The sequence below is a fragment of the Abramis brama genome, assembly GCF_963993115.1.
Source record: "Abramis brama genome assembly, chromosome: 12".
Taxonomy (NCBI): Eukaryota; Metazoa; Chordata; class Actinopteri; order Cypriniformes; family Leuciscidae; genus Abramis; species Abramis brama.
Window position 1 is genome coordinate 14,064,076 of NC_139974.1, and position 19,371 is coordinate 14,083,446.

At 36.8% G+C, this 19,371-nt stretch overlaps 1 protein-coding gene and 1 long non-coding RNA gene across 4 annotated transcripts in view; both read left to right on the plus strand.

Annotated features, from left to right (window-relative positions):
* Nucleotides 1–19,371, plus strand: part of LOC311094136 — a 683,555-nt gene that overhangs the window by 52,279 nt on the left and 611,905 nt on the right. The gene's annotated exons all lie outside the window — the stretch shown is intronic.
* Nucleotides 864–11,552, plus strand: mbpa (myelin basic protein a). Of its 3 annotated transcripts, none has more exons than XM_084130752.1 (6): nucleotides 864–1,126; nucleotides 2,817–2,921; nucleotides 5,534–5,560; nucleotides 5,841–5,861; nucleotides 8,197–8,286; nucleotides 10,029–11,552. In XM_084130752.1, exons 1-6 carry the CDS (start codon nucleotides 1,007–1,009, stop codon nucleotides 10,077–10,079), a joined length of 414 nt encoding a protein of 137 aa, XP_083986878.1. In that variant the 5' UTR covers nucleotides 864–1,006; the 3' UTR covers nucleotides 10,080–11,552. The 3 variants fall into 3 exon arrangements, with proteins under 3 accessions (XP_083986878.1, XP_083986879.1, XP_083986877.1); XM_084130753.1 differs by having other exon boundaries at nucleotides 2,853–2,921; XM_084130751.1 differs by lacking the exons at nucleotides 864–1,126; nucleotides 2,817–2,921; nucleotides 5,534–5,560; nucleotides 5,841–5,861 and adding an exon at nucleotides 6,438–6,532.

The window sequence follows — 19,371 nt, forward strand, 5'->3', positions numbered from 1 at the left end:
AAAAGCAGCATATTTTTACTACAAAACACTGTGGCCTTTGTTCTCTGGCCAAACTCGCTGCACAAACAAATGCCAATTGTTTGAAAGAAAGTTGGAAAAAAACAGCACGCTACAGCCAACAGCATTTTTAGCAGCACTTCACCCTCAACAGAGACAGATTTTTCTGTGTGATCATAATGTTTATCTGAAAAGCACTGAGGGAACCATGCTGAGTATCACACACAGCAGTTGGTTAATGAATTGCAAAGTCATTGAAAATTCATTTGTGAATATTTCAAGACGTGGAGGGAACAGAATGAGTTGGGCGAGTGCAGATTGCACCGGCGAGGTCAGGATGCACAAATTACAACACTTACTTCAAGAAATCAGTCCAAGAACTAGTTCACAGCATTTCGAAATAAAAGAAGGGGTGTTGCTTCAATGGTAGCATGACATCATCAGGGTGTGTCTGTGTTTCTTAAATATCTGGAGACGTGCTTTATCATATTGCAAGAATGGAGCGTGGCAACATGTGTCTGCAGCTAACAAACCCTATACGTTGCAATATACCATATGTAATTTCTCAATGTAAACTATTTGTATAATGAACATGAGTCATCACAACAATGGTTTGATTGTGCCGAAGCCGTTCTTCACTGCGCTCTGGTTCTTTCTCATAGACAGGCCTTGTTGTGCTTGACCCAAGTCGAGGCAGATGTGGACTAGAACAATAGCAGCTCCTTTTATCAGAGAGCAGGGTAGTGACACCCTCCGCGGGCACATAGGGCTCGAAAGAATGCCTGGCACCAGCCCAGAATCACTGACGCTATTACAGACCCACCTCATCTCCCGTGATGCCATGCAACGGAGGGGACGACACCTTCAAAGGCCAGCCCTTCTTCCTTAGAAGCGCCGAAGACTATCGAGAAGGTTTGCAGAGTGTCTCCAGAGCGGAATTTGGATTGAGTTGAGAAGGACATTCGTGGGCCGTCCAGACTGTAGACCACCAAACAGATCAACACCTAGAATGGCCACTGCAAGCACCTCTGGACAAAGCCCATTCGGGCTGGGCAGGAAGAAGAAGGCCCCTGGTCTCCTGGATCAGATTGGCAGGTTCTTTGGAGGAGACAAAAAGAAAAAGGGAAAAGTGAGTCATTTTTATTTAAAACATTGTCATGGTCAACGACAACTTCTTGCTAAATTGTTTGGGGTAAATACTGGTTCCAGATTGAGAAGCTGAATTCGAATATAGTTTAGGACTCAGTGGTGATTGGATTTGTGTTGAATTCATTGGGATGCAATACTCTTGGGTCTAGAGAGGTTATTTATGGAGTGTGGAGTTCAAATTCATCTGTACTGCAAATAGGCTGCCTCTTCTCATCTCATTTTAGCTTGCATTACCGAATTACGTAATTCACCTAATCTCTGCATTGGTTGAATTCTGCTGCATTATGCATGCAGTTTGCCAAAATATTATGTTAACGCTCATAATTTAAATCCTACTATTTGGTGTTCTGTTTATTTGCCACCCAATACTGTCTATATCAATAAATAATGTACAGTTTCTAAAGATAAATCAGTTATATATCAGTAAAATTTCATATATGGATTTTTTTTTCTCAGAACATTTCATAAACCATACTTTCATATGTTCAAGTCACATTACCAAATAAGAAAATTATTTTAGTCTTATTTTACAGAGCATTTAAACAAAGAATTTGGTCTTAAATCCTGAACAAATAGCTGAATCTATCTTTTTCACAATTATTTATTATCAATCACTGTTCATTCTGCTTCAGCAACTGATAACGATAATGATAATTATTTTTTGACTTCTTTAGCAGAAACTGATCAAAGCAAAAGGGCTCAAATGGGGGGGGGGGGGGGGGGGATCCTCACAACATTAAGAATCTTTGGACACAATTGTTTACAGTGCAAGAGATATGATAGGGTTTTCTGTTCTGGCAGTAAAGTGCGATTCAGTTACTTCCTCTAGGCAGAGCTGTATCTATTGAAACTCATACCTCCTTGATGCATGCTCATTTTAATGTTCAAAGAATGTCTATTTTATATGCATAGATAAATTTAGATTAGCATGATATTTTTATTTCCAGTTTTGCCTCTTCTATGTTTTCTCGTGGCTATCTTTTGTCACAGAAATGTAAAATTTGGATTGGGAATGTAATTAAATTGGTTTCACTTTATTTTGATGATCACCTTTAGACATTCTATTGTCTCATTTATAAATTATATTGTTCTATAATGTTGCACCTATGTCAACTAACTCTATGTCAACTAACTTAGAGTAGTTGAGTATTAGTAGACTGTTAGGGTTACACTGTAAAAAAAAAAAAAAAAGTTTTATCATAACTTTTTTCTTTTGTCAAATCAACTTATATTATTAATGTGGTTCAGAGAACATAATATTTTGAGTTTGTTTTAACTAAATTTTTTATTTTCAATGGACTTACAATTTTTAGGCAACCAGGTTACTTTATTTTTTAACAATTCATTTTTACAGTGTTAGGGTTCAGGTCAGTAGCATAAGTGGACATGTACTTGCAAAATTACTTATAGTCAGTACAATGTCTGTTGGGGACCATCAAAATAAAGTGTTAGCAGATATTAAGCAGACAGTCTAATACTCTAATAACTGGTAGTTGACGTGTAGGTGCAACATTCCTTATAGTCAACAGAATGTCTAAAGGAGACCAACAAAATAAAGAGTTACCGTAATTTTTTTACAATTTTATTGGTTGAATTTCCAGTCCAAGAAGTTGTCGTCATAATGCATGTTACACCTTGACTCTGGACATTTCTCTTTCATTTATTTGAAGGGCTCATTTCGTGGTCATCTATCCTCCTCTCCACAGAGACCCCACCACTCTTCCACCCGTCGTCGTGGAGATGTCAACCCTGTGGTGCATTTCTTCAGGAGCTTTGTAAGTACAGTATCTATAGCGATGTTTCCACAGCAGGAACGTTCCCTAGGAACTGTAGGGACTTTAGGGTGGTACTCAGAGTGTTTTGACCGCAGGGATCAGGGTCTAAATGAAGTCCTCGGTAAAAATTCCCCCCTCAGAAAGTCCCTGTTTGCGAGGTAGAACTTTTTCAAAGTTCAGGAACTTTTGGGGGTGGGATTTGGGCGCTGAACATGCTGATTGGTTGAGTTCACGCAGCATTTTGATTGGTTGACTCCACGCAGCATTTTATTTCAACCACCATTTTTAAAAGTCTGTTGCGGTGAATGCATTAAGAGTTGTTTACTATTCAAATCAACAATGGAATTTAAAAAATACGACCGATGGACCGCCGACGAGGTTCAGGCTTTATTAAGCTCATTTGCGGAGCATGAAATCCAGCGGAAACTGGAAAGTCACACACAGACCTACGTCACCGGACTAATTTGCCTAATCTTCACGGTACTTTAGACCACGATGGAAACACAGACAGCAACAGGTCTGGGGGAAAAAGAGTTCCTGGGACAAATTGTTACGGGTAAAGTCACAAACTTCAAAGAGTCATGTGAAACTAACAATAGAATCAATTCCCAGAAAAGAAATCAATTCATCTCGAGACATGAGAATGATATTTTCACACCTTGCTATGTTCTCATCTTTAGCTCCCACTGATCCAAAGATGTTGTTACCGTTTTCGAAGCACCGAGCAGCACGATAACATAACCTCATTCAACAAATCAGGTCAAATATATTTGAAGAAAGAACATATATAGTTGATAAAGACTATTTAAGAGCAAACCAAAAACATCAATAAGGCAACCCAAACAAAAGGCAACTTCCAGACAGCTTTCGTCCTAGACATGCCACATTGTGTCTGGCCATTCACCGTCTAAGTTCACAGGCCAAGTTTGTCGTCATGTTCAACATGCAGCCCATGTTTTCTTTGCTACAATAGTCCAGACTTGTTTTTCTGTCAGACAGACGACATTACACACACTTACATCACTAGTGTTAGATTCTCTGGTCACACTTTCTATTAAGAGTTCTTAACTACTATGTACTTACATCAAAAATAAGTACATTGTACTTATTGTGTTAATATTGTATTGCAAAACACTTTTTCTGGTATTGAGGTGGGATATTGGTGGTTAGGGACGGGTTTGGTGGTTTGGTTAGATTTAAGAATGGGTTGAGGTGTAAGGAAAGGGTCAACAGTGTAATTATAGATGTAATTACAGAAATTAATTACAGCTGTAAATTACATGCCTGTATAAGTAATGTTAAAATATATGTCTATTTTGTCTTTTTTACTGAGATGATGTAAAGCACATTGGTCAACATGTGTTGTTTTAATAGTGCTATACAAATAAAAGTGACATTGACATTGATATTAAAATATGTACATACACAATAGTGCATTGTATTAAATAATTAATTTAAATGTTAGTGCACAGTAAAGACACTTCATATAAAGCGGGGCCGATTCTCATGGTTTTTATGAGACCATAAAAACCAAAAACCAAAAATTTGATTGGATTTATCATGGTTTTACTGTAAAAATGTGACAGTAAAAACCTGTTAATTGGTTTCTTAGTTTTTTCTAATCTGTTGTACATTTTGTGTTACATCTTCTGTTGATAAAATAATGTTTATGCATCACTTTAGTGTCATGTGTGTTACCATGGTGTTTAGTATTTGTGTGAATGAAACTGTGCACCTTTTATATATTAGCCTAGTAATTACATTCTCAGCTTGTGGCAAAGCTGTTTGTGATGAGCTTTGATTCATCATGTTGCTTGTCAGTGTATTACAAAGGTACAAACTAGTATAGGTTGGTTTAACATTATATCGGTTAATTAAATACTTTTTTTTTTTACTGTAAATTGAAGCTAAATAAGTAAAGCCTAAAATGTTGCTACCACGGCTGTCAGTTTTTATACCGTAAATGTAATGTTTTTTTGGTTTTGTTTTGTTTTTTACACCCTAGTAAAGAATGAGTCACTCTTTGAAAGTCACTGTTTCAAACTGAAAAGCGAGAATATACTCTTGTTCGGAAACTTTTACCAGACAGAGCAAAGATGTTTTACTTGAAGTGATTGTTCTCTTTACCATCACCTTCTTCACATTTTTTTATTTTTATTTTTTTATGATGTGTGATGTGTAAATATGAAATTCCTCTTTCAGGTGACACGAGTTGAACTCCAACCAGCATGTTGCACACAAAACCGGTTCTGTGGAAACTAAAACTGTTAACATTTCCCCATTACTCATGTCCTAAATAAAAAATGTGTATCTAAGAAGCACTAATTGCACAGTTGTTTCTCAGTTGTGTGGGCTTGTTCATTAAAAAGATACAGGTTCTGCTTTCATTATTCATCTGAACTGCAAGGAAGCATAATGAACGGCCCCTGTAAACATCTTTAAAATGAAAAATCTTTGCTCAAAGATTGCTTATCTTATTATCTTGTGTGTATTACACTGGATAACGTAGTGTCTCGTTATAATGCTCAGGCCTCTTCATTAAAAACTGTGGCTGTGCCTTTTGAATACATAAAATGTTCTCTAACTAAAACTTTCAATTTGTTTCTTGAAAGGTGTCCTCTCCTCGTCCCAAGTCAAGGGTAAGTCTCACATTTTTCTCTTGGCATGTATCTAATCCCTTTTTTTTAATGCTCTTGGTATATTTGCAATCGTTTGGAGTTCAATCTGCAGTGCTCAGGGTTTAAATAGTAACAGAGCAACACTGTGACATAACACTCTAATTAGGCCATCCTGGCTGATAGAATAGGTTTGACCCACGATTATTTTCTATGCCCTCTCATATCCAGCAATGAAATTATAATTACCTCTAAGACAAAAAAAATGAATCATTCTACATTCTTTCTTTTTTTTCATTTGCAGTGGAGAGAAGTATTGGGCCTGGTACGTCACTCATCCTTGATGTGATTCACATTTGCATTCACAGACACCCCCATAAACAGATCTGATTGGCTGATTGTTGGAAGCCTTCCTGTCTCGTGTCTCATTTCTAATAGATCTGTCGTGTTTCTTTATCATTTGTTCTCTTCTTTGTGAATTAACCAATGCATCGCTCTAATTACAGCTGCTGAACTTTTCGCTGCGCTTCATGCGATCTTCTCGTTAACCTGTGGTATAAGATGTTTTATAAGGTTGAGTGGGTTCATTTTCCACAAAGCTCCTGATTGATCACATTTTTAGTGTTTTTGAGGGCCAAATTTAAGCCTGTTTCTTGGTGGAGTTTAATAAGCATTACTGCACTGTGGTTTCAATTTAGCCACACTAAATTATTTTAATATAATTATTTCCCTTATTAAGGCACACTCTCATGCCAAAATGCATGTAATAGCCATTACTTAAGAAATCTGTTATAATTTTATCCTAATCTATCATGTGATTATGAATTTCCACAGCTTTCAGCTGTACTATAAAAGAGTGATCTCAGGCACTGAACTGTATTTTTTTTGTCTTGATTGTTGCACTCTTTCTTTTATGATGGCTTTTCTCCTGACCCAGAGCGACTCTCTGCTTCTTGATGACTTTGAGACGGCAAGACTTTTTCTGAGTCGCAGCCGGTAAAACCGTTTTCTCTCTAGGGGTCTTCAAACTGTTCACTCCCCCCATAAACTCATATTCCTCTCCAACCCATCTACTCCCCTCCCAGGTCCTGATTCACTGACTCACCAGTGCCCCCTGTGCTTTAGTCACGTGTTGTTTAACTCCACAGGCTCCAATACATAAAGGCATGCAAAAAGCAGGCATGCAGCATTGGATGCGTTTGGACATTAATAACTGACACACAAAAAGACTTTTCTTTGGCTGGCAAAAATTTTGTTTTGTGCACAACATTTCCCATAATAGATCAAAATATGTAAATAACCCATGTTATGATTGTCCATTTGCTGCACTCTAAATCACCCCATAATACTTAAAATGTGGCAAACATCCTCTGTGCTGTAGCCTGCTATTGCACTCTTTATTTGTAGACATTGGTGCAGAATTGCAGCATCAATCAAAAAACAAAACAAAAAAAGCTATATTGCAATTATGAACACAGGAACCTATATGAACAGTAATTTCTGAGACTTCCTTAAAGGGATGGTTCGGAGTAAAATCAGCCTAGGGTCCTTTGCACCATGACTTCGAGCCAAACACCTCCCTAGAAGCCTTTTTTCCCTTGGTTGAACATTTTTAAAGTTAGAGCTTATTTCGAGATATCAGCCGAATGGCTTAGTGCAGGCGCTAATGGCTCCAAATTTGTATCTCGTAAATTACCCCACTAATAATGCCCGGAATGGTACCAAACTTCTACAGTAGAACAAATAGGTTCTGTACTCATAAAATGAGGCATTGGAAAGTTGTTATTTAAATGTTGACAACTTAGTGTTAACTAATATTTGTTATAAACTGGTACCACCAACAAAATATTAGTGCATTCCTGGAACTGGGCGTCGTTACACTACATCCTTATGCATCGCTTTCTGTCAGGACTTTTACGTGCTTTTCTCAACTCAGTGAAGTGACATCAGTGTCCGGGTTAGCAGTAGCATGAGCCGTCAGGCAAGTGTTATTTAAATAACAACTTTCCAATGCCTCGTTTTATGAGTACAGAACCTATTTGTACTACTGTAGAAGTTTGGTACCATTCTTGGCATTATTAGTGGGGTAATTTACGAGATACAAATTTGGAGCCATTAGCGCCTGCACTAAGCCATTCGGCTGATATCTCTAAACAAGCTCTAACTTTAATAATGTTCATCCAAGGGAAAAAATGCTTCTGGGGGTAGGGAGTTTGGCTCAATGTCATGGTGCAAAGGACCCTAGGTTGATTTTACTCCGAACCATCCCTTTAAAGGTGAAGTGTGTAATTTTTGTGCCATCAAATAAAATTGAAAAAAATAAATGTTTTTAATTAAGTTTTTTCAAACATTTTGATAGAAACATGCCATTTATGCTTTTCAGATAAATCAACCTGTCTTGCCTATAGTTATTTCTGCTATTAAGCTGGTATAGGAGGAAATAGTTTTCCATAGAAAAAAAAAAAAAACATGCACACACTTCACCTTTATTATAATATCATGCTGAACACAAACTGTATGTTCATAACTGAGCATTATATCATACATTGTTTTAAAACACAGTTTGACATAATATGACAAAGAAAAATATTTTCATATAGTTTATCATTAAACAACACTGGGCAGGTATCCTTTTTGTGTTCATAAACTATGTGTTTTAGGCTTCCCCGTCAGCGCGTGGCTCGGAGAGCATTAGATCGCCTCACAGACGCAGAAGAGAACAGAATACACTCTCCAGAATCTTCAACCTGGTGAGCCTAAAACTGCAGAAAAACAAAATCAGTGTTAGATCCCCTGAGAAAAAGTTTAGATCTCTTTTTCAGTTATTTAAAAGAGGTTCTTATTTAAGCGCAATTACATGCAAATGCAAAGAAAGCAATTTCAACATCGAGATGTAATTAAGGCTATTAAAAATGCTCAATAACAGGATGGAGCATAGATTATTGCTTTGAAAAGGCTGTTCAGTCTTTCAGCAGTCATTGAAGGACTTTTATTCACTTAAGCTTTTCAAAATCAATATTTATTCAGGTTATAAAGAAGGCCCGTCTATTCTGGACTCATGGAAAGTTGAGTCTTACCATGCGCCCTTACCTTGCTTATTCAGTTAGTCATTGAGAGCCTCATAATAACATAAGCATTGTGGACTTTTGCCAGGTACAGTGCATAAAAGTATTCACATCTCTTCATGCTCATTGATTCTCAAAAAGATTTGATTTTCAGTGGATTAAGAAATATCACCTGCTTATTAAAGAATCGTTCACATTAAAAGGAAACTTCCTTCCTTTTAATGACTTCCTTTCGTCCATGGAAAGAAAAGCTTTAAATCAGCATGTCTGAGGTGCTTTTTGTCCATACAATGAAAGTGGAAAGAGACCAAGACAAAAAAGACAATATACGGGGGGGAAAAGGAAGAAAAAAAAGAGTGTGCACTATATTTCAGTTCATCTGAAGCTGTTTGATAGCTCTGTATGAGACTTGGCAGTCATGGTCACCATTCACTTTCATTATGGAAACAATGAAAATAGGTTACTGATCTAGTAACTACTGAACTAGACATCCAGGCTTGGAATGACATTATCATAAAGAAAAGTAAATACAGTAGTCTTTTGAAATATTTTTACAATTTAAAATAACGTATTACTCCAGTCTTCAGTGTCACATGATCTATCAGAAATCATTCTAAAATGCTGATTTGGTGCTCAAGAAACATTTCTTATTATTAATGTTGAAAACAGTTTTGGTGGAAACTGCATGGGACATTTTTTTTTAACAAAGAAAGTTCAGCATTTATTAGAAACCGAAATCTTTTGTAACATTATAAATGTACCTTTTGATCAATTTAATGCATCCTTGATGAATACAAGTATTAATTTCTTAAAAAATAAATAAATAAAAAATGACCCCAAACATTTGAACAGTTGTAGATACAGTCATATAAATGTACATATTGGCAAGTACATGGTCCATATGCTATTTTTGAACACTATTTTGATCACTTTAAACATCCAAGCATGATGCTCCCGTTCAGCTCAAATATCTACCTCATCTGCTCTCTTGGCTAATTTCCTTTTCTCCCTTTTGAACTTTTCACATGACAATCTCTCCTGAGCAGTGGACACAATCAAATCAGGCTGGCTCTCCACCTCCATTTTGCTGTAGAGCTAGAGAACGCTGAGTGCTCAGATCACTCTTTTAGAAATGTAGCATATTGTTACGGCTGGGTAATGCTCCTACAACATGGATGACTCAACATTGTGTCATTTTGTTATTAAAGACTACAGTTGTGACATTGAACATTCAGTCCTTCACCCATCCTGCTGATGCTAAGTGCTATTTCATTGCACGCTTCAGCATTTATTCTTTTGTAATATGTTTTAGAACTAACGGTGATGCAACGTTGATTTTGACCTTGCATAATCCATCAGTGTCGAGGCGGTTTTGTGTCACACATCTGATATGTTGATGACCATACTGGTTTTCTCTCCGATCTCAGGGAGAAAGCCGATCTCGCTCTCCACCCAAACGCTGGAGCACCATCTTCTGAGCCCTTCGCCGACCAGAAAAACACTAAGATGGAAGAGAGTGAAACGGATGAAAAGCAAAAACCTGAGCGGGAGGATCTCTGCCCTATAAATTCACAAGTCGCTGCGAGTTTAACAGACTAACATTGGCCATCTTTGCTTCCTAGATAGAGATACAATCCAAGTATCTGTTTTTACATTCCTGCAGGGTTTCATAAGCATGTGTTGACTGTATGTGTGCAAAACTGCTGCAATAACCGTCAATGGTCAGGTGATGTGATACGTCTAGTTGCTATACTGAAAGTCTCCCTCCAAAATTTAGTTGAAGTGACCAATTCGAAAATGTTCCAAGAGCAAAAAGGGATCAACATCCCCTCAGCAATGGAGATTAACCAAAAGGTTTGATATTAGCCTTAACTGACAGAACTAGACAGAATATTTCTCTGTTTGAGCCTTTAAAAGTAGGAAAATAACGGCCATCATTCAAAACCCATGATCTTATAATTCTGAATTCGTCTCAGATGTATCTCACACAATGGGTTGTTTGTGTGCTATCCAGCATTTGATGCGTGACATTAGTCTTTGTGCTACAGTGAAAAGGCCTATCCATGGTTTTGTTGAGATCAATGTTCAACCTCAGTGATGTGCTGTGTATTTGTGGATGTTTATGTGTATTGTGGTCCTTGTGTTGCATTATATATTGGTTATTTACTTTGTACCAGGAATTTGTATATAGGATTCCTTATTGTGTTATGAGAATTTTAATAAATGTTATTTAATTTTAATACATGAACATTTACCTAATATTAAATTTGATTTATTTGAGAAGTTATTTAGCTCTTAATTAGGAACACGCATTAAAAGAAGACTAAAAACACAATTTTGTGGACTATAGGGAATAGATTCTAAGCATATATGAAGCTTGGATTGTATGCCCTCAGATGTTGCACTGCAGTATGTGTGTTAAAACAGCCTGTAAAAGTTGTCTGCGTCATTATGTGTGCAATTTTGATGTTATTTTAGAAAGGTCTCATGTAATTACCAAAGGTAGGATTAATATTTAAATAACAGACAAGCAGAAATCTAGGACAAACAGTCACTGGGAGCATAAAGGGTGTGAAACTGGTGGGAAAAAAAGGAAGGAAACATGAAAGTGTAAGAGGGAAAATGTGGGAAATGATAAACCAGGAATTCTGAAAGAGTGAAATGGAGTTTATTCAGCTGATTTTTATTTATGTGATGTTTCTCATGAGTCTTAATAATGTTCATTGTTTCGTGTCTCATAGACTCTTCCTGTATGTACTGTTTCTGAAATAGTGCTGAATAAACATTCGGTCAAATATTCTCCCTGTCAGCGCTGGATTTGTCTCCAAAATGGTGCTACATTTTCCATAATGCACAGGATATTCTGAAGTGGCCAGGTGTACTGATGTTATATCTTTAACCCTCCCTTTATTTATAAAGTAACGTTAAATAAAGAATCAGAATTATATCAAGTCTGTTTGATTGTGCATCTGTTCATCCTCAAAAATCTCACTAAGTGTGTTTGTGTGTGTTTTTATTTTGTTTTTGAATTTTGATTGCACAGATAGATTTTTGTCACTACTCCAGATTTGAATATTAGAGACAAAATTTCATAGACCTTTAAGATAATTTGTAAATTCATTCTCAGTACACCGTAATGCCAATATGTTGCAATTGTTTGTCCATACGTGTTAATCCAGAATTCTGTACAGACAGTGCTGGGTAGATTACATACAAATTGTAGTCAGTTACAGATTCCAAATTACATGACAAAAATTGTAGTTAGTAATGTAATCCATTACACATTTAAGGTAATATAATCGGACTACTTTTAGATTACTTTTCACCTGACTTGTTTACCACGTTGATTTGAATAGGATAATTTTGTAACATATTGATATAAAATACAAAGAGAAAGAAAATATATATTCCATTCTTTGTAATCAACAACATGAAGTGAATTAAATATTACATTACGCCAGGGTTTCCCAGACTGGGGTTCGCGAGTTTAATAAAAAGCTATTAATTAAATAATTCTTTAAAATAAAACATTTTAAGTATTTTATTTGTTTACCTACATGTCATGTGACCATTAACTGACATCAGAGAACTGTGAACTTGTCACAAGATGAAGATGAAGGGGAGTTCAAAGTCTCTGGTGGACCGGATGGTGGGAGGAACCAAGATGCAGCCCACAGGTTGATGGGATCTACAGGATCCTCTCGCACGACCTGCGGCTTCGCATCACAGCAAGGCGTTCCCCGGGAAGACGAAGGGCTGCAGGCGTCCAGGGGCTGGAAGACTGGCTGAGCTTTGCGGTGAAGGTGACAGAGGTAAACTTGACGTGATCAATGACAGTAATTCCAATTCCCAACAGGTCAATGATACAGTCTTACTGCTATCTTGAAACAGCGATGATGATGATGAGCAGACAGATGATACCGGGTGGGATAGGGTGGGAGGTAGTACCACCGTGTTCAGATCCATCATCCAGTCCCCTGTGTCAAATCCACTAGTATTCCCTCTGTTACTGCTGTAGCTGGCTCACACCCCTGGTCAGAAGCACTCTGAGGTACCGACTTTTGGGGCGATGGTCAGCGCTTTCCCTTCCTCTTCAGGCTCAGGCATTGCGGCAGGTGGTCGCTCTCCATCTGCGGGAGGCTCGTGCAAAGTCTCCACGGTCGAGGGTGGTGGTGGAGCCAGATGCTCTCCAGACACCTGATGATGGCTTCCCTCCAGTAAAGTCCTAAGATGTCTGGGAGGTCTACAGGGTGGTGGTAGTTCGCCCTGATCCAGAACAGCGATTTTATGGAGTTGACAGCTAGACGGCAGAACTGTTCAGTAAGATTCTGAAGATTGTGGCTACTCTGAGCCACTGCAGCAAACTGAGAATATTCCATTCTTAGGATGGGTCATTCATGAACAGAAAGTTCATTGTGCCCGTCACATGACAAATGAATGAAAGACTCGGAAGGTAAAGTTATTATTTATGTTCCCTGTAAATTATCTTTGGCTGAATTATAATGATTTCTTAATTCAGAATATGATCAAGATTGCGTAGGTGGATGTGTTCGAAGAATTTGGCTGTTAAAAGTATAGCATTTAAAGTCAGTTAAATTAACAAAATGAAGATTCGTTCATTTCAGTGGCGGAACTAGAGTTTTATACATGGGGTGGCCAGGGGGTGACCACTGCTACTTTCGGGGGTACACAGTACACACACACATACACAGTAGAAAAGCTTATGGAAGGAATTGGGTCACTCTGTTTGTGTCTATAAGTGTTGAACATCCAAAATATTTGCAGAAAACAAAGCTTAAGCACCAAGGAGATAAGATACCGTAGCATGTGTCTGTTATGTACTGCTGCGTTTATTTACAAAAAAACTCACATTTACAAAAAAAAACTGTTTTTTTAATTGTACTTGAAAAATGTAAACAATTGTATTGCCCATCAATATAAAATCTTATCCTAGGAAGATTTAATACAACATAATTCTTTCTTTATAATAATTTATAATTATTCTTTCTAAATATAATTTTTTTTGTGTGTTCATTTTTGTGTGAACTATCCTTTTAATCTGGCAAAATCATCTCAACTTAAATTCCTGAATTGGGTATGTGATTGACTGCCTGTGTCTGGTAGATGCTCTGACCTGTTGCTGGTCCTGAAGTCTGACCACACTGACTCTGACTAGCCAGTGGTGATGCAAGGGCTGGGGTCTGTTTGCACCTGATCTGCCTGTTAGTCATTTTAAGCCAAAATGGGGGTCAACCTTGAACAAATTGCAACAGAAGCAAACTCAACAGAAGCAAGAGATTGGGTTTGGGACTGGGTCTGTGGGACTGTTTCTGGGGGACGAGTCTGAGGGAAGAACAGGAGACAATGGTAAGGAGAATGCAAAGGACAAAAGGTAAAATAAAAAGTGAATCCCCAGAAACAGTTTTCGAAACTTTCCCCTAATGGGATTCTTCTAGACTTTTTTTCCTTACTCAGGACATATTGAGGATACAAAATTATTTGAGTTTGCTTCTGTTGCAATTTGTTCAACCTTTTTTCATAAAATGACTGGACTATGTTTGTGCTTATTTAAAAAGTACTCTGATATCTCTCCCTTTCTTTTCATGTTTAATTGACCCTGTTCAAAAATATGACAAATTTAAAATATGATTCCAATCATATTTATATTCTAATCATCATCCAATTACCAACATTTTTATCTTAACTCTTTCTCGCAGTAGCCTATAAAAAAAAAATGGTGTTTTTGGTAATTTTCACAATTTCATGGCACCCCAGAATATTTTGTTGTATGAATATCTGAACATACCAAAAGAATGAACAGACAAAAAATTGTTTTATTCTAGCTTTGTGCGTCTTTTTTTATCAACACTTGAATGTTGGCAAGTTTCATAAAAAGCAACATGAGCAAAAAGCTGAGAAAATCGCATTTTTATCAAAGACTACATCTAGATCAGATTCATAATGATGATCAAAACACAGTAGATTGAGTCCATCAACACCCTACACCCATAAAGCTTCATAGTCCTATAGTGATCGTATTATGATATCACTTGTTTCTGCTCTTCTTTGCCTGCGTTTTGATCTCCTATCCTCACATTAGCTAGAACATTTGTATACTGTAACGTACACACGGCAAGGTACTGCATATGCGTGTATTAGGCCTAATGTAGGCTATTCGGAGCAAACCACCCTGATGCTAAACCTTAAAAACTTACTTCAAATATGATGTTTTCTTATTCGGTGAAGTTCGGTAGCCTATCTTGCAACCATCTCTCGTCCTCTGCTCGTCCGTTTGAAAACTGCGCGCGCGCCGCGCTGCCGGCGAACGTAATTTTTTTTTTTTAAATCAGCATCAGCAACTGCCAGTAGCAAATAAAATTTTGGGGTGGCACCCGGGGTGGCCAATCGCATGTCAGGGGTGTCCAGTGCCACCCCGGACCCCCCTCTGGCTCCGCCACTGGTTCATTTTGATGAACGAGATCAAACGAGAAAGTCAGTAAAATGATCAGAAATTCCCATCATTAGTAGGTTGTTCTGTCACAAGATGAAGAGGAGTTCAAAAGGGTTTCAATGAACGAAAGGGTTCTTTAATGAAAGCAAACTCAGATAATGAAGACAGACAAAGTGACAGCATGTCTATACACACACAAACATCAACCGACTACTGAAGGGTGGAACAGAGCAACTTAAATACACAGTGATAATGAGATGATAACGAACAGGTGTGATGATTAGATGAGTGTCCATGACAACTGGTGACTGGTGGGAAACTAAGACAAAAAAAAACACATGCGATTGAAGATAACAAACTAAAAGCCAATGAAAATTAATCTAAGATCAAAAACAACTGGGTGTTCATGACAGATCTTAATTTTATTATTATTAACTTAAAATCTCAGGGGGAACTTCAAGTAAACGTATTAGGTCAAAGAGACAAAAAAAGATGGGGAATCCCTGCATTGCATGTAAATATGAAATTATGTGAATTAATGAATCAATTAATTATGAATAATTGACTGCTATTGTGAGCATAACATGTTATCATGTAATCAATACAAAAGTAACTGTAGTCTTGATTATGAATATTTAAAAAAGTAATATAATCTAATTACAATTACTTAATATTTTGAATCTGATTACATAATCCAGATTACATGTAATCACTTACTACTCAACACTGTGTACAGATGAGGAGACTAATACAGAACAATTAAAATGGCTATAAAATTAGAATAAGATCTTTTTCTTTTCTTTTTTTCTTTTTTTCATGGAAATGTGTTCTTTTCTGTCTAACCAAAGGATAAAAATATAACAAAAATAATGATTGGGCTGTTTCTTTGAAGACAGTAAAATTGCATGTCATGTCAACTGCCCATTTCCTTTAAAACATAAAACGAACAAGAACAAGAAGAGAGACAGAAAATCATTGACTTGGAGATTCTCTCTAAGTGAATACTAGCAAAAAGAATTGCCATGACCTTTGCATGGTGTGTTCGGCTTGCTTTTTCTTTAAATGCCCTTAAAATAAGTCTCTTGAAAGGTCACTGAAAATGTCTAAACGATTTCAAAATACTTCATTTATGTGTCAAATGTCAGAGTGTATATACTGTATTTGCCTGAAGATTTAACATAACTTTGCCATAAATTCTACCCATTTTAATTGCTACAAAGCTCATGATAATAACAATAATGATAATTATTATTAGGCTATTATTATTGCTGCTGGTTAAAGGAACAAGGATTAAAAAGAACATTTTAGGAACATTATGCTAACTTTAAAAAAACATGCACCAACATGAAGTAAACTGGACATTTTCACAGTTTAGCATCTGTAATCACCATTACCACAACCAAAATAGAATGTGTGCATAACACTCTCAGAACACAAACTACTTAGTGGAGAATGTCAATACTGTACTGAAAAATATTGATTCGAGATGGGAATTCACACCTCACCAAAGATTTTTCTTTCTCTCATAAAAATACATGTGCAGCTTGTAGATCTCTTGATAGCGTCTCAGTGGACTCTCTTTTTGATCTGGGCCTACAAACACGAAAAGAAACAATAAATTATTTGAAAAGACCGACTAAAGCTCACAACATCAGTATCACACACAGCCCAGCCTTTTTACCCTACTATTACATGTCTAATCATGAAAACTCAATCAACATGAAACTTATCATCCAAACATTTAACAAAACCCAAGAACAGTAGATTTTGATAAATACTGCACCTCGGTCGATAAAGTGACTTTCTTTTCACACACACAATCACATGGTATCTCATGACTTAAAACGCGCTCTTGAGACCTGGAGGGTTCACAAATGGACTTCTCATTATAACACCTGAGGATCTGTCACGTCGAATTCTATGAACATGATCCCAACACATCACAAGAGGATGGTGTGTCATTGGCTTCTTTGAAGATAAATGTTTGATCTGTTCTTAGAATATCTAGAGGCCCATCCATGTACAGATGAATGCTTGCGTAAATCCATTATTCTCTGTGTACTGTTGCACATGGCAACAGGTGTTAGATAGTATTACTATAAAGCGTGAAACACTGCCCTCCTTTGGTGTAATAGTGAAGTGAAGTTTGCATGGTTGTTCCTTAATTAGCAATACAATTCTGTATTTTTACTTGATATTAAGCTTGGATATATATATATATATATATATATATATATATATATTTTTTTTTTTTTTTTTTTTTTACTCCCTACAATCAATGCCACAATTATCCAATATTGATTCATTCATTCATTATTTATTTATTTATTTACAGCATTTTATTTTCTGAAATTAAGCTTTATTCTCTTTTATCTTTTTTTCTATAAATTCTATCATTTATATGATGAATATACATTTTGCCAGTAGTCAAGCTCTAAAATAGGTAGAACTGACTATTTATGAGTAATTTAAAAAAAAAATCTATTAAAAAAAAAAACACATTGCCTACTGGAAAATTCCATTCTTGAAACGTCTAGAATTTGGGAATTTAACTATTATTGTATAAATTGCATTACACAAAGCAGCTTTGTCATTACAGCATAAATACCAGAAATAGCTCCACCTACTGTACATTGGGGGCCTTGGGACAATGGGATCATGGAATCAAAAAAAGGCTGAGAACAACTGTAATATCTTTGACTTGTTGCAGTGACTGTTTTCATGGCTCATAAGGTGGGTGTTGTGACTGTGGTGAGCCAATAGAGGGCATCAGTGGCTCTAAGAGAAGAGTCAAGCACAGGTTTATCTCAATATTCAGGTCAATATCCTAAACATCCATTATGATTCAATTGTCTGTCTGTCTGTCTGTCTGTCTGTCTATCTGTCTGTCTATCTATCTATCTATCTATCTATCTATCTATCTATCTATCTATCTATCTATCTATCTATCTATCTATCTATCTATCTATCTATCTATCTATCTATCTATCTATCTATCTATCTATCTATCCACTCCCTGGACCTGCACAAATGCAGATGTGAAGAGTATTGCGGAGGCAGACCAACAGAGCTGTTTCTTCTCCTCTGGGGGCCCGGATTGGTGATAGCAGTGAGGATCTGCCGCAGGGAGGGGGAGAACTGTTGTCATGACACATCTCTCCCTAGTGGAGGAGGGGTTAAGCACTCAGGGATTTCCACCGAAGCAAGACTCCACACCAGCCCGACCATCTGCCCGCGCCCCTGCTATCCCTCTCTCTCTCTCTCTCTCTCTCTCTCTCTCTCTCTCTCTCTCTCTCTCTCCCAGCCCTCCCTTCCTTTCTCATTCATCCTGGATTCTCCCTCCTCCTCACACATCTATGTCTGAGAGAGATCAGATTTGCTGGTTATTAGGCCAACCTAGTGTATTATGAATGCATTATAAATTAGGTTTCTGAATGAAAACTAAGAACCCAATACTGTCATTTCTCAAAGGTGAGAATGGCTGCGTACATACAGGTAGGCCTACATGACGTCACACACAATACTGTTATTTTGTGTTTTTGTAATGTGACTAGGAGGGTCATATTCTTTCTAACCGCCAGGTTGCAGATATGCAAAACTGTCTGTTAAACAGCTGCTCTCCATTGTCAGTCACCTGCAGGTGATGTTATATTTGAAACTCTCTGCCCAGTCTATCATTATCATATAACAAAACTCAAATCAAATCAGGTAGCTAACAGGGAGCGTTCTCAGAACTTTAACTGGAAGGGTTCTCTCAAAGTTCTGAACAAACGTTCTTCCAGTCACGTTAGAATGTTCGTTCAGAGTTATCTGGTCTTTCACAATGTTCTCAAAACGTTAGCACAAAAACAATATTTACACATCGTTCACCTTTTTATCTGAAAAGTTTTCTCAGCTAACAGGGAATGTTCTCAAAATGTTAGCAAAAAACTGTAGACTGTTTCTACATTACTCTTGGCATGTTTTTAAATTTATTTTAGATTTAATTGGACTTCTGTTTTATGTTACTACACTGCCTTAAATGTTTAAGTACAATCAACTTGAATGAATAAGTCATTTCAACTTAAATGAAATAAACAGAGTATAATTTTTGTATAACTAATAAAAAAGTTGAAAATTGCTTAACTTATTTTGATGAGTTAAAGCAACGTAAAACCATATGTAAAGCAATGTAAAACCAATAAGTCATAACTTATTAATCATATAATGTTTTACAGTGTATTTGTTTCAGAATGTTCACATAACATTCAAAAGTCCCCATAATGTTTGCAAAATTATAAAATGGAATGTTGCCTTATTGTTCGCATTAAAAATGTGAA